Source organism: Drosophila virilis, chromosome 4 (assembly GCF_030788295.1).
Source record: "Drosophila virilis strain 15010-1051.87 chromosome 4, Dvir_AGI_RSII-ME, whole genome shotgun sequence".
NCBI lineage: Eukaryota > Metazoa > Arthropoda > Insecta > Diptera > Drosophilidae > Drosophila > Drosophila virilis.
The window spans coordinates 15900129-15912834 of record NC_091546.1 but is presented as its reverse complement, the minus strand read 5'-3'; the positions used below and the strand labels follow the sequence as shown (position 1 = coordinate 15912834).

The 12706-nt window shown below is 40.3% G+C and overlaps 1 protein-coding gene across 1 annotated transcript; it reads left to right on the top strand.

Annotated features, from left to right (window-relative positions):
• Positions 1-11118: 11118 nt before the first annotated feature.
• Positions 11119-12064, top strand: a5 (antennal protein 5). Its single transcript, XM_002051674.3, has 2 exons — positions 11119-11409; positions 11463-12064. The coding sequence occupies exons 1-2, from the start codon at positions 11134-11136 to the stop codon at positions 11946-11948; spliced, it is 762 nt and encodes a 253-aa protein (XP_002051710.2). The 5' UTR covers positions 11119-11133; the 3' UTR covers positions 11949-12064.
• Positions 12065-12706: the final 642 nt, after the last annotated feature.

Genomic DNA, 12706 nt, shown 5'->3' with positions numbered 1-12706 from the left:
GGATAAGTAATAAATATATAATGGTAAATTGGCAAAAACGTCTTGTTTTTATTTTAGGAGCTTGAAAACAGTTCCAAATTCGAGTTGAAGGATTCCAGAGAAGACGTTAAGATATGGATATGTATACTATTAGGTGTCAAATTTATTAAATAAAATATGGTAGCAGAAAAGAAATAAAGTTAATCGGGAATTGTGATATTTTAATATTTTTGACAAGCTTTTTTAAACAGATACAAATTACAAGAAATTTAAAATATTTCCTATGTCAAAAACACATAAATTCCCATTTCTGATTGCTTTACAACATATGCCTAACATGCACGTAAGTACATAAATTACAACCATGCAACCAGACCTATGAAACTGCCAGCACGATGAGATCTTTTAAAAATACCTCACGCAACGAAAATAATTTCGAAAATTCATCAAGCCATGGCAACTGAATCAGGAGCGGAGCGAATGGATCCGATCAGACCAGGGCCAAATAGACGCTGCCGTAAGCCGCTTAAAATCATAAAAAAAAACTCATTGTGCCTATGGTTGGAGCCTGTTGGGGGACGCATTCCAAAAAATCGCACTCGAAACTCATTACAACAAAAGGTGCTTCATCAGCGCGGCTGGCAACAGCAACAACAACAAGAACAACACGCCCACTTAAGTCGGCATCGGTGGCCATAATAAACCCGCCGCTCCCGTCGAACACCTTCAACAGGCAGTCGGGGGCGGGGGCAGAGTGTCGGCAGGGGTTGCAGGGTGGCCAACTGGGGGCACTCGGGGCAGCATTTCATTTGCAGCATACTCGTAAAAAGTGAAAAGAACAATGGTGTGTCAAGGACCAGCTGGGACTACGGGCTGCAAAATGCGGGTCTGCTCGTGCCACCAACGCCCCGCCCCCACCCCCTATACACACCTCTGGAAAAACAGCCCCGAGCGCATTCTGCGCCTGTCAGCCGCTGCCTCACAATGCTCAGGCACTTAAGCCATTGCTTTTTGATGCTGCACCAACTCACCCACCCACACAGGGTGTGTGTGTGTGTGTGTGTGTGTGTGTTTGTGTGGGTGCTGTTCCAGTTTCCGGTGTGTGTCACAGGATTTTTCCTCATTTTGCGTTGAGAGTTCAGCGTGTCAGGTCGAAACCCATTTGCCTGTCTTCCGCCAACTGGCTGTCTATCTGCCGGCTGCCGTCCTGGTCCGCCTAGTCCTTCTGATACTGACTCAGAGCAGGTAGCTGCTGCCGCTGCTGCGGCTGCACTCAGCACTGCCCCCACTGCTCTGGGCCTGACAATGATGCCGTTGACGTCATTGGCATTGGCGTTGGCGTTGGCGTTGGCGTTGGCTGCTGGCGTTTGTCATTCATTTACTGCCACCCACAAAGGCCAAAGCTTCTAACATTCCCCCTCAAGCCGATGCAAGTCTGACAGCGTCTGGGGGCAGACGTTGCCCATTATTTATGCTTTTAAGGTAGCTATGCACATTGGAGATTGTTTGCAGCCAGCGCTCCTCGGAGTAGGTGTCGCTTGTCGCTCCCTCGACTACATTTTCTGGGTATTATGTGCGTCCGGGCACGTTGCCAGATTGGAAAAAAAAAAAAATCGAAAACCCATCTCCAATTTGCAGTTGTCGTACATTTTAATTGTTATTGTTGTGTGCGTGCATTGCTGTTATAGTCGATAATTGCCATTCAGTTGGCTTTAATTTGAATCGAGTGATTTTCCTGCTGCACAATTAGTAGCTGCAGCTATTAATTGACACGCACACAAGTAGTAATTAGAGAGAGACAGAGAGTTATTAGATTTGCTAAATATTCAATATTCGCCTCCTAAGTAACACTTATAATTCCCAAGTGCTTTGTTTGGCTTGTTCACACTTGATCTATTCAGGTTTCAAACCCTTGCAAATTGCCATAAATTTAGCAAGGAAACACATCACGATATAGACTTGATGATTAGGGCTAGCGGAAGTTATAATTCGCTGTGGAGGTCGAATATATGAACTATACAATTATGGCACGCATTCTGGCTTGATTCCATGGTCAAATTTTCAATGTGTCAGAAATGTAGAGTAGCTTATTTTCCAATAGTTCTTTCCATCAATAATAAACCATGAATAATTTAATTATAAACTTTACTTATTTTCTATATTCTTAGTCATTCTTTTATAATTATGCTATTTTCTTAACTTCATTTAAAAAAATAAATGGATTAAAAGGTTGTTTGAATCAGCTTCAAAGTTCTGATCAACTTTAAAGAACTTACCTGTTTAATTTTGTGACTGTCCCTAAAAAGAGTTTAAGGGAGTTTTGCAATGTGACGAAGCTGTAATTTCAAGAGACTTTAAAATCAAATCGAATTCAAATAGTCCGTGTTTTTAGTAAATTACCCGTAAGCTGTACACAAAACCGAACGAAATGCTTTATCATCGTCAAGTTGGGCAACCCTTGCTTGAAATACATACGCAAGTGCCACTTGGAGGGGGTATTAGAAGTGTTAGAAGTGGGCGTAACCTGAACGCCCAGCAGTGACCAAAATTACAAATAGCGGTTATTATGAAGCCATAATTTATGCAAATACGTTTGCTGGGTAGGCTGGGGAATGGTGCGGGGGCAGTTACTTGACGCAAACCAGCTCTAATTGTTTGATTAATGGTTTGGTAAAAACTGCGGCACGTGCTCCAAGAACTACGCAATGGCAAGTTGCAGGCACAATGCTCAAGCACAACCCTCAACCCTCAAGCCAGTTCCATATGCTGACCTATGCGAGGGTGGACTGAAAGGCGCAAATATTGTTTCAATTGCAAGAGTTGCACACAAAATTTACCTAGCGGGCACAGACAGACGCACAAAACTATCCAACTATGCTGCCACATCTATCTGTGGACTGCATGCCACACGTAACTCGCGCATATCATATGATATACGTATGTATATTTGCGTAACAGACTCTCTCTCTATATATATATATATATAACATATATATGTTTACATAGGCGCACATATATCATGTGCTGTGCCGCTGGCTGCTTTATGCATAACCCGGCCAAGGTTTGCCCACTTCATGGCCCCTGTTCTGCACTTCGACTACTTTCCATGAGTTTTGCAAGTTGTTTGCTGTTTTTCATGTTTTTCATGTTTATGCGAAAAACTTTGCCAAGCTTTGCCGTGCGCGCGTCGCGCCTTCAAGGCATATTTTCGTTCTATGTCTTCCGCTGGGATGCCTGCCTGGTACCGGAGGGGTACATATAGCGCAGAGGTTCCATCGAGGAGCAAGAGAGCAGGTCTGTCTGCTGCGGCTGGCTGTTGGGAGCTGTGCCAGCAGAGTTCTTGGCGGGATTGCATTGTTTGCCTTTTGGCTTCAGCCGCCGTGGCGCTGTTTGCATTCTGGTTTATGCTTCTAGTTTTTTATGCAATTTTTATATCTGCCCGTAGCGCTCGCTGGCGCATCATCCATTGGCCATATTAAAAGATTTACATAGTTAAGCTCTTAAAATTGCGAGCAAATGGCGTCATATTTTGTGATTATGGCATAAGCCGAGTGGCCAGTCGGCCAGTCGGGTGCTTCGATATGCCCAGAAAGTGCTTGGTCAGTAACTAACAAATCAACATAATGTCTAAAGTTAGACACAGTCAAACTCCGCTATGGCAAAATGGCCAGAGATTGAACTTATACTAGATCAATAATTACAAATTATTGGAGAAAAGTTGTTTTAAAATTGGCATTAAACAAAACCAATCGCAAATTTAATAAATTCGCTTCAAAGAAGTTTCACTGTACCCTCCCATCCCCGAAATTATGACTGCACTCAGCATTTCTTAGGCAATGAGCCCCTCAATGGCCGGAAATCGTCTTAAGACAGACAAAAGTTAAGAAAGTTTTCATTTTTTATGCTCCATTCGGTTCGATTCGGTTCGTGGAGAGGCCGTGCCCTACCAATAAAAGATAAGATAAGATAAAGTTCGGCGAAAAAAGTGTATGCAGAAAATGGAAAACCCAATTGAAAGTTATTGAAATTGCACAATAATTTCTTCAATTGCATGCGCTATTGAATTTCTGTCATAAGTTTTCTCTGCTGTCCTTTGGCTCAAGCATGCTTTCCATGCTGGAGACACTGTTGGAGCGGGGCGCTGAGGTGTTGAGGGCAGGGCTTTTGCAGGCTGTCGAACAGAAATTCTGTTGTGCTTCGTTGTATTGTAAGTGTGTGTGTGTGTGTGTAATTATGGGCAAATTGGAAAATGTATTAAAGTTTTTGGACCATTCAGCATTCCGAACGGGTAATTATTGATAATGGAAAATTTTCCATTCAAAGCCAATGATACTTATTACTTAAGACTTCTGAAAATATATTACACTTGGCTGACCCTTATTGTTTAGATACACATTTTGAATATTTATTTGATTGGTTTTCATACCCAAGTTGATTGTTTTGCAGAAGTAGAATAAGTAAAATCACAATTTAATCTTTCTTTCATTCACCAAAACTTTACTAAAACTGAAATGCTTTCTTGGTATCGCATTATCCGCTTTGTTTTATCAAATATGTTAAATTTATATATATAATTCCATTTACTTTTCAATATTTTCTTTTATCGCCTTATATTCATATTTATTTTATTAATTTAACATATTATGTATAAAGCGCAACTTTATACAGTTATTTTTTAACAACAAAAGAGCTAACAAAACATATATGATTTTAAACATTGAAAAATGGTTTAGTCTTACATTAATACGCGAACATTCATATTCCAATTCTCATTGCTATTAACATTTTGAAACCCGACAACCTCCAATCCCAGCCGCCAGCCCCCTTGACAGACCCATGTCAAGAGCAAAAGAGCAACTCGAGAAAAACATAATTGTGGAGCTGCAAATGACGCGAGTTGTCAAAGTGAATTAAAATAATTGATTTATTTTATGCGCAACTTAAGCGAATCACAGAAAAAACAAAAAATATATACACAAAAAAAAAACTGTATGAGAAAAAATGGAAAAGTGAAAAGGGCCGCACTCGAGAGTTGTCAGCCACAGAAACGACTAATTTAAAGCGTTTCGATCTGGGAATGGGCAGAGAAAAATATGTAGAAAATGAAAATTAAACAAACCAATAAATATGCAATTAAAAAATTAAAGACCTGGACACTTGATGAGCTTATTAGCCAAATGAGCAATGATTGCTCTGTAGAGCAAGGGTTTTCTTGGGACTTGTCGAGAAATCAGAAAGAATTGCTTCGCGAAGGACCCCGGCAAGTGGCTGTCTGTTTGTCCTTATCTTTTGCGCAATGTTGTGTAAATTGTCAAAATTATTAATTGCGGTCATTATTTTTGTGCTTGGCAGCTAGCCCCACCACCGCCCACGCTCCCGTTCCTACTTCTCGTGCCATGTTCTACACGCATATCCTGGGGGCTTGTCTTTCGAAACTCTGGCAACTGCCCTAGCGGCATTTTAATTAGCCAATAAATGCCGCTGTGAAAATTACGCCACAATGAGAATTAATGCCGCCTGTTAACCGTAAGCGATTTGTTATCGTTAAAAAAATATATATTTATATACATATATTTGTGCCTTGGCAAGTTGTTAAGCTGCCAAAAACTTTTGATGGCTGCCCCCTTTTGTATCTTCTGGGTTAATCGCTTTCTTGCCTGCCCCACATAAGTATTAGCGCCCTTTTATTAGCCAACATTTATATTTTTATAGTATTACCCGCCGCACTCTACAAAAAACCCCTCGACTTTTGGTTGCGACTCGTTAATAAAGACATAACTGCTGCCCAGCGGCCTTTATTGAAGTGCCTTCATTATGTTGACTGTCCGATAAGCCCACGAGATGTGTACAAATTTCAAATTGTCAATTGGTTGTAAAAAATATGAATATTAGCTAGGAGACCAGATGGATGGACTCAGATAATCAGACTAGAAAAGCCTGTAAAGCTATTCCTACCGTTGTCGCCTTATAAATGCAATCGGAATATTTTACATTTTCAACCTTTAAGAAGCTTAACATCTAGAATTTTTAATGGGAATCATACACAATTTCAATATTAAGCTGAATGTACAGTTTTTTATCAACAATATTATGTTCAAATATTGATACCCAGAAACCGAACTTAATAAGTATACTCTTAATAAATTCCTTTCCGAGATATTTCACAATAAACTACCTCTCGTTCGATTTTTAGGAGTAGAGGCATAGTGAAGCAATATCCGAACATATAAACTCTCAGTTAGTTATTTTGTTAAAATTTGATGGCATTTATTTCGAATAGAACCAGCCGGAGTATAACAGAGTAGCATATTATACTTTTAAATATTATCATAAAACAATTTCGAGACCGTTTTCCCAAGAAGTCTGAAAAAGGTTTTTTTGAATTTTCAGACTTTGTTTTATTGACTGTGTTCGGCGCGGCGTTAAAACGTTATCGGGACATTACGCAAAGCGTCACATTGCCTCAATTACTTCCCGTTGCCAACAAAAAGAACAACAATTGGAGGCACTTAATCAAAATAAATAAATCGGTAAATGTTGCCGCCGCAGCCGCCGATACGAGATTGCGTGGCAGCCAATGACAATAAAGAAAATGGCAGTCAGCTGGAAAACTTGGATAAGTTGCCAAGAAATACATATATTTGCCTATCGGGGACACAATGCGAAATTTGCGTTGGGAATGGAGTGGGGAGGGGGGCGAGGGCAACGCTTTAAAAGGAAATTTCAAACGGAAATTATTCAAATATGTGAGCGGCTATATAAATGCATATATCAGGCGATCCACTGAGGCGTAGGGTCTGGCAAACCAATTCAAACTACACGCAAGTAAAAGCAAAAGTTCGAGCAAAAGGAAAAGCGGATGCGAAAACCCTTTTGCTTACAAGCATTATGCGATTTGCATACACATATATAAATAAACTTTATCAAAAACATATTCATAGCGCCCGCACATTTATGAAGAGTCGTAGCCCGATGGGTGCTGGGTGCGGGGTGCATGGTGCCGGGTGCGGGGGGTAGTGGCAAGAGCAACAAAACGATTTTCCACTTGACATGTGCTCAAGTGGCTGCCACTCGCTGCTCGTTGGGCTAGGGGATAGCAAGGGGGCGTGCTTCGGTTGGAGGATATTCAATCTGTTTTTTCCATTTAAACAATTTTCAAAACTTTTTTATAACTCAATTTTGGAAAATAAAACGAAATAACACTTAAATAAATAAACACAAAGCGCACAAACAGCACAAAACCAAAAGTTGAGCACAAAATGAACAATTCCCCACTTTTTGTATGCTGTCTGAGTGTGTGCGTGTGTGTGAGTGTTCATATGTGTGTGTGCTGTGCTCTGCTGTGTTGCCAGTTCACACGCATGTAATACACAACAACAACAGCAGCAATAACAATTGCTTTGTTGTTGCAGCAGCTCTTAACAGGCACGCGAAGAATCCTCCAAACGAAATGGATATATCAAGCGCTTTAGTCCTGTGCGCCAAAGGATACACAACCAAAACTGAAATTGCCAAATGGCATTTACCGAGTACCGAGTGTGTGTGGAACTGAGTGCCGGGCTGAGGGAGGGGGCTGTAATTTTAGTCAGGCTGGCACAAAAGTTCTTAAAATGTTCACATCGAAACTTGTATTTAATTTGGACAATTTGCATTGCCACAAAATTCAAATACGAAGCGTTGATCAAGATATAAAAAGTTCTAATTGATCTTTCTATCATGATTTAAGAATCCGAGCTCTAAGAACAGGCTGGTGCATGAGTATCTGAGTCAATGGCCAGTTAGCTAATTTAAACAAGGTTCGGTTAATTAATATAATAATAGTACAGTGAAAACTCTTTTGGACGGACATACATTCAAACATATGGGTTCTCTGCGGGAAAACGCGTCTAACTAAGTATTAAAAGCATGAAAAATTAATAAATTTGTTATTTATAAATTCAATTAAAGTTCAGTTTTAAAGTTGAAATACACATCTTTATTTTTAGCTTATTTGAGAAACTATATTCTTGTGCTTTGATTGATGCATAAAAATGTGTGCCCAAGGAAACGGATCCATTTTCTATACGAACTCCTAAAGTTCTAATAAAAAAAATTAATTTTATAAATAAATGTCCACCAAGTAAACATTTTAATTTTTTTTTTTTGTTTAACATTTAGTTTTCTATAAGAATAATAGTTTACAAATTACTTTGTTTAAGGATTGTAAATGTAAAATCTTTAAACTATTTCTACTCTGACTGCACACAACGAACGCATTTTGGAAAAATCTTTAAAATGCCAACGATTGAGTTTTTCCCCCCTTAAAAGGCAGCTCATTTTAGAGCAGCTCGTGCACTGATAAGCTGCAGCTAAGCTTGGAAATTGCTAATTAGCCTGGCTAACAACTCGCTCACGTCCAACCCACCCTTCCCCTCAACCGTCGCCACCTGCAGCCAACAGCCGGTTGAACCAAGAATTGTCATTGTTTTTCAGCAAGTTCTCCACTTGAGTGCCGCAATTTATGCATTTTCCATGGCATTAACGTTGAAAAGCGTCGCAAATGAAATGCCATTCAAATGTTGAGGCCCTGTTGGGCTATCTAACTGGTTGGCTGGGCTGTTCCCTGGCTGCTTGGTTGGTTAGTTGGTTACCTGGTTAGTTGGCTTGGCTCTGTGCGGAGCCAAAGGTCATGCAAATTAGTGCAGCAAGAGGAACACAAAATCAGCAGCTGCAACAACAATGCAAAAGTTTCTTGAATAGAAATTCGCTTCAGCTACAGACCCATTCAGCTCGTTCGTAATCTTGGCAAAACTTGTAAAAGTAACTAGATAATGCAGCCAGTAGCTGGAGCAACTACTTCTTTCAAGATACTGCATCCAGAAACCCCCAAACCCCGAGTTGCTAATGAAATGCGACATGCTCCTAGCGGAGGGGCGCGCAGAGCCAAAGAAAATCGGTGGCACAAGCAACTACTGGCTTGTGGTATTTGGCATAGATGGCTGTTGTATTTGAAAGTGAGCTACGATAAGATAATTACTAAATAAATATGTATGTATATAAAGACGTTTCTAAAGTACTCAATAGATGAGCTGGACGGCAAGTGAGCCGGTCGTTAAAGCAAGAATCTAATCGTGGGTTTCAATCTCAAGCCACATTTACATATATTTTGATTTTATGTAATTTGATCAGAGTTTAGTTTTCTTTGTATAATAATCTACACACATTTAATGCCTACCTGCCTTAAAGAAATTATTTATAGCTATTTATCAACACGGTTCACATAACTCCGGTCCAAATTATGTCATCGAAATACTCGAGCCATTCGCACAGGTAAGTTGTATAAGTTGTCAGCTAATTTGGGCCAGCCAATTTTGCCAGCTAATTGCTGGCATATTAATAACTGCAAAGAAAGCTGGGCGCACACACGCACAAATTAAGCTGCGAGATCGAAACGTTAAATTAATTAATAGGCAAATTAATGTATAATAAGGCCAAATAATGAGCCAATATTTGCGACAAATATTGAGAAAATGGCAAACGCCGCGCTCAAATTACGACATCAATGTGCTGCCACACACAGGCACACGTGCTGTGTGTGTGTGTGTGTGTGTGTGTGTGTGCTCATTCAAATGCCATCATTATCGTGCTCATCATCGTTTACATGGCAAGTGCCCAGCATCAAGTAGAAGGACGCATGCCACAGCGGCTGTTGCTGTTGCTGCTTCATTATCCTTATTACTCCTTTCGTGCCGTCTACAGTTCCTGCCGCTGCCGCTGCTGCTGTTCCTGTGTCCTGTGCTCCGTCTTCAGTTTTGCGTTATTGTTTCCATTTTGATTTATGTCCGCCCGCCCGACTGACTGCCAGTCTATGCTGGCCCCCCGCCTGCCGCAGCCTCTCCACTCCACACTCCGCACATCCTGCTCCCAGCTGCTCGTCTACAATTTTAACGTTGTTAACCAAATTGCATAAATTAAGTGCGTTCGTTTGCTTGAGTGGCGCCGGCTCCGCATAGCTCAACTAGCTTCTGACTCCTGTGCCCAGGCTCATCCCCAGATCCTGTCGACCCCTTGCCCATCCTTCAGTCATCTCGACTGCATTTGTGTTGCTAATGTGCGCACATTAGACGCACATGTTGCCACAGCTCGAAGTTGGCTGCTCGGTACTCGCTCGGGGCTGCCAACTCGAGCGCAACAACTCTTCTCCTTTTGACTTTTGAGCATTTTTAGTGCTTATTTGCTTTTGCCTGCTGGTGTAGCAAAAATAAAAAAAACCCACATAGTTTTCCTTAAATTATGTGCGTCACTTGGCAATCATTTTTTTAATTGCCATGCAAATGTGCAGCAGGCGAATATATAAGTCCTTCAAGTAAACCACTTTTTAACCTGCTGAAAGATGGTGAAAACTATGTAGATAAAGTTACTTTTTTTATTACTATAACTTAATTTAATTATTACAAATGTATTCCTGGGTTAATGAGTTGCCAAAGCAACCTCGTTTCAACTAGGCGTGGGACTCGAATCTTAGCCAAGTGTATAGACGTTCCTGACGAAATTAAAAAAAGTTAGTGTGTAATTACACCAATTAGAATATTTTATATATTACAAATAATATAAATACTAATGATATTCAAAAATAATAGCTGTTGGACGGAAGAGAAAAAATTCCTTTCCGTCAAATATGAGAACCAAGGCTGCAATCCATTATTAAACCGAAACGCTTGGAACTTGAAGTTACAATTCATATTTTACTAAGAATAAAAACTGGAACCAAGCCCGCTGCCCAGGCTGTCCCAACCGAAGCGCAAACCTAAATTCCAACTACATTTTTGGTGCTTGCAGCTCTAATGAAAAAAACAATCTTTTTCACAAATGGAATTTTCTAAAATATGATGTTAATATTTCCATTACGTTATATTGGGTAACTGGTCAATGCAAAGTTAAGCTCTTCTGCTCTTTAAAAGTCCTATTATTATTATTCTTTTTTTAATAATACAAACTACAAAATCATTAGTAATGAAAGCCATTTGACACAAATTATTTGTACTTATTACCCCTATATCGTGTCAATGCCCTAATTTAATTTTATTTGTTAGACAACAAAAGCGGCTGGAAAATTATAGAAATTGTGCGGCACATGGAAGAATATAAATGCAAATATTTGCACAAGTTTCACAAATGATTGCAAATTGTTCGCTCAATTTTCTTAATTATATTTGCGCTGACAATTGCAGTCGACGATTAGTGCCTAGTAATATCGATTCGGGAGCTATAAAAGCTTTGCGTTCTAGCCAGAAGTCGAAAGCATTGAATATGAATTCATTTTACGTTGTTTTGCTGTACGTCCTGTGCCTGACTCGAGCCGAACAGGAGGAGCTGAGCGTGCGACGCCTTATGAAGGAATTGAATGTGATTCCAGATGTGCTCAAGGAACTGCCGCAAGGACTGCTTAAGGTAGTCCATTTACACCTAACCAAAACCTAACTATACTCTAGCCAAAACTTTAGATGCGTTTTGAGAACGGAATGGAAATTGAGGAGGGTAAGACGTACACCCCCACTGAATTGAAATTCCAGCCCAGGCTCGAGTGGAATGCCGATGCGGAATCCTTTTATACGATCATTATGCTCAGTCCCGATGCGCCCAGTCGTGAGTATCCCATATACCGCTCGTGGCTGCACTGGCTGGTGGTCAATGTGCCCGGCATGGACGTGGCCAAAGGTCAGGCTATATCCGAGTACTTTGGACCAATGCCGCCCAAGGATAGCGGCCTCTTACGTTATGTGGCACTTGTTTATAAGCAGTCGGGTAAACTGGACTTCGACGAAAAGAAAATGGAGCTGAAGAACGCCGAGGATCATAGCAATTTTGATCTTGAAAAATTTACACAAAAATACGATATGAGCGCTCCATGTGCAGGCAATGTATTTCAGTCCAAGTGGGATGAATATGTGTCGGAATTGATGAAAATGTTGTACGATGTGAGCGAGTGAGGGCGAATAGTGTGACACCTGTTAAAACTATGAAAGTTGTGGTAATGGGTTCCTATGCTTAACATATTAATTATACATAAAATAGTTGTTTAATAAACATAGTTAGCACATGTTTATGTCTGTTTGTTTTTTTACAATGGCATTTACTAAGAATCTCCGAGAGTGGTCTAAGTTTTGCTCTGTTTGTAAACCCACATTTCAAGCTTATAAAACCTAATTAATAGTTACACAGAAATTTGTTTAATGATAAATAAAAATACATTTAGTTCATTTAACCTGACTCAAGCCAATTCGAACCATCTTATAAACAGCTCATAAAGTAAAAGAAACTTCAAGCTAAGAGCTTTAGATACAGTCGCCTAATCGAAATTTAACTAACTTTTACTTACCTAGAGCTGCCACAAGCTCCCCCAGCGCACGAGCTAGCAACATTGATTGACTTGCTACATTTTCAAAGTGCGCCAACAAAAACAACAACAACAAGAACAACTATGCAGCGTAGCTATCGCTTTGCACTTGCAGAAAAGTCACTTAAACTTTGCAATCGTGATAAGACGTAATGCTAGATTTCCATTTATATTTCCTCCAAGAGCCCAAGCCCACCCCGCCGGGAATCAAGTGTTAAAGGTGCAACGCCAACTAGAGTCTGTGTAATGCGAGAGTCAAGTGTTGCCAAGTCAACTTTGGGCTTGGGTATATGGGAGGATGTTGGTGTTGTGTTGGGGCACTCAAATAGTAACTAAACGCAGGGCACAAAG

Coding starts and splice junctions, on each gene's coding strand:
- a5 (XM_002051674.3), top strand. CDS start 11,134: ATGATTGCAAATTGTTCGCTCAATTTTCTTAATTATATTTGCGCTGAC. Junction 11,410..11,462: donor TGCCGCAAGGACTGCTTAAG/GTAGTCCATTTA, acceptor CCAAAACTTTAG/ATGCGTTTTGAGAACGGAAT.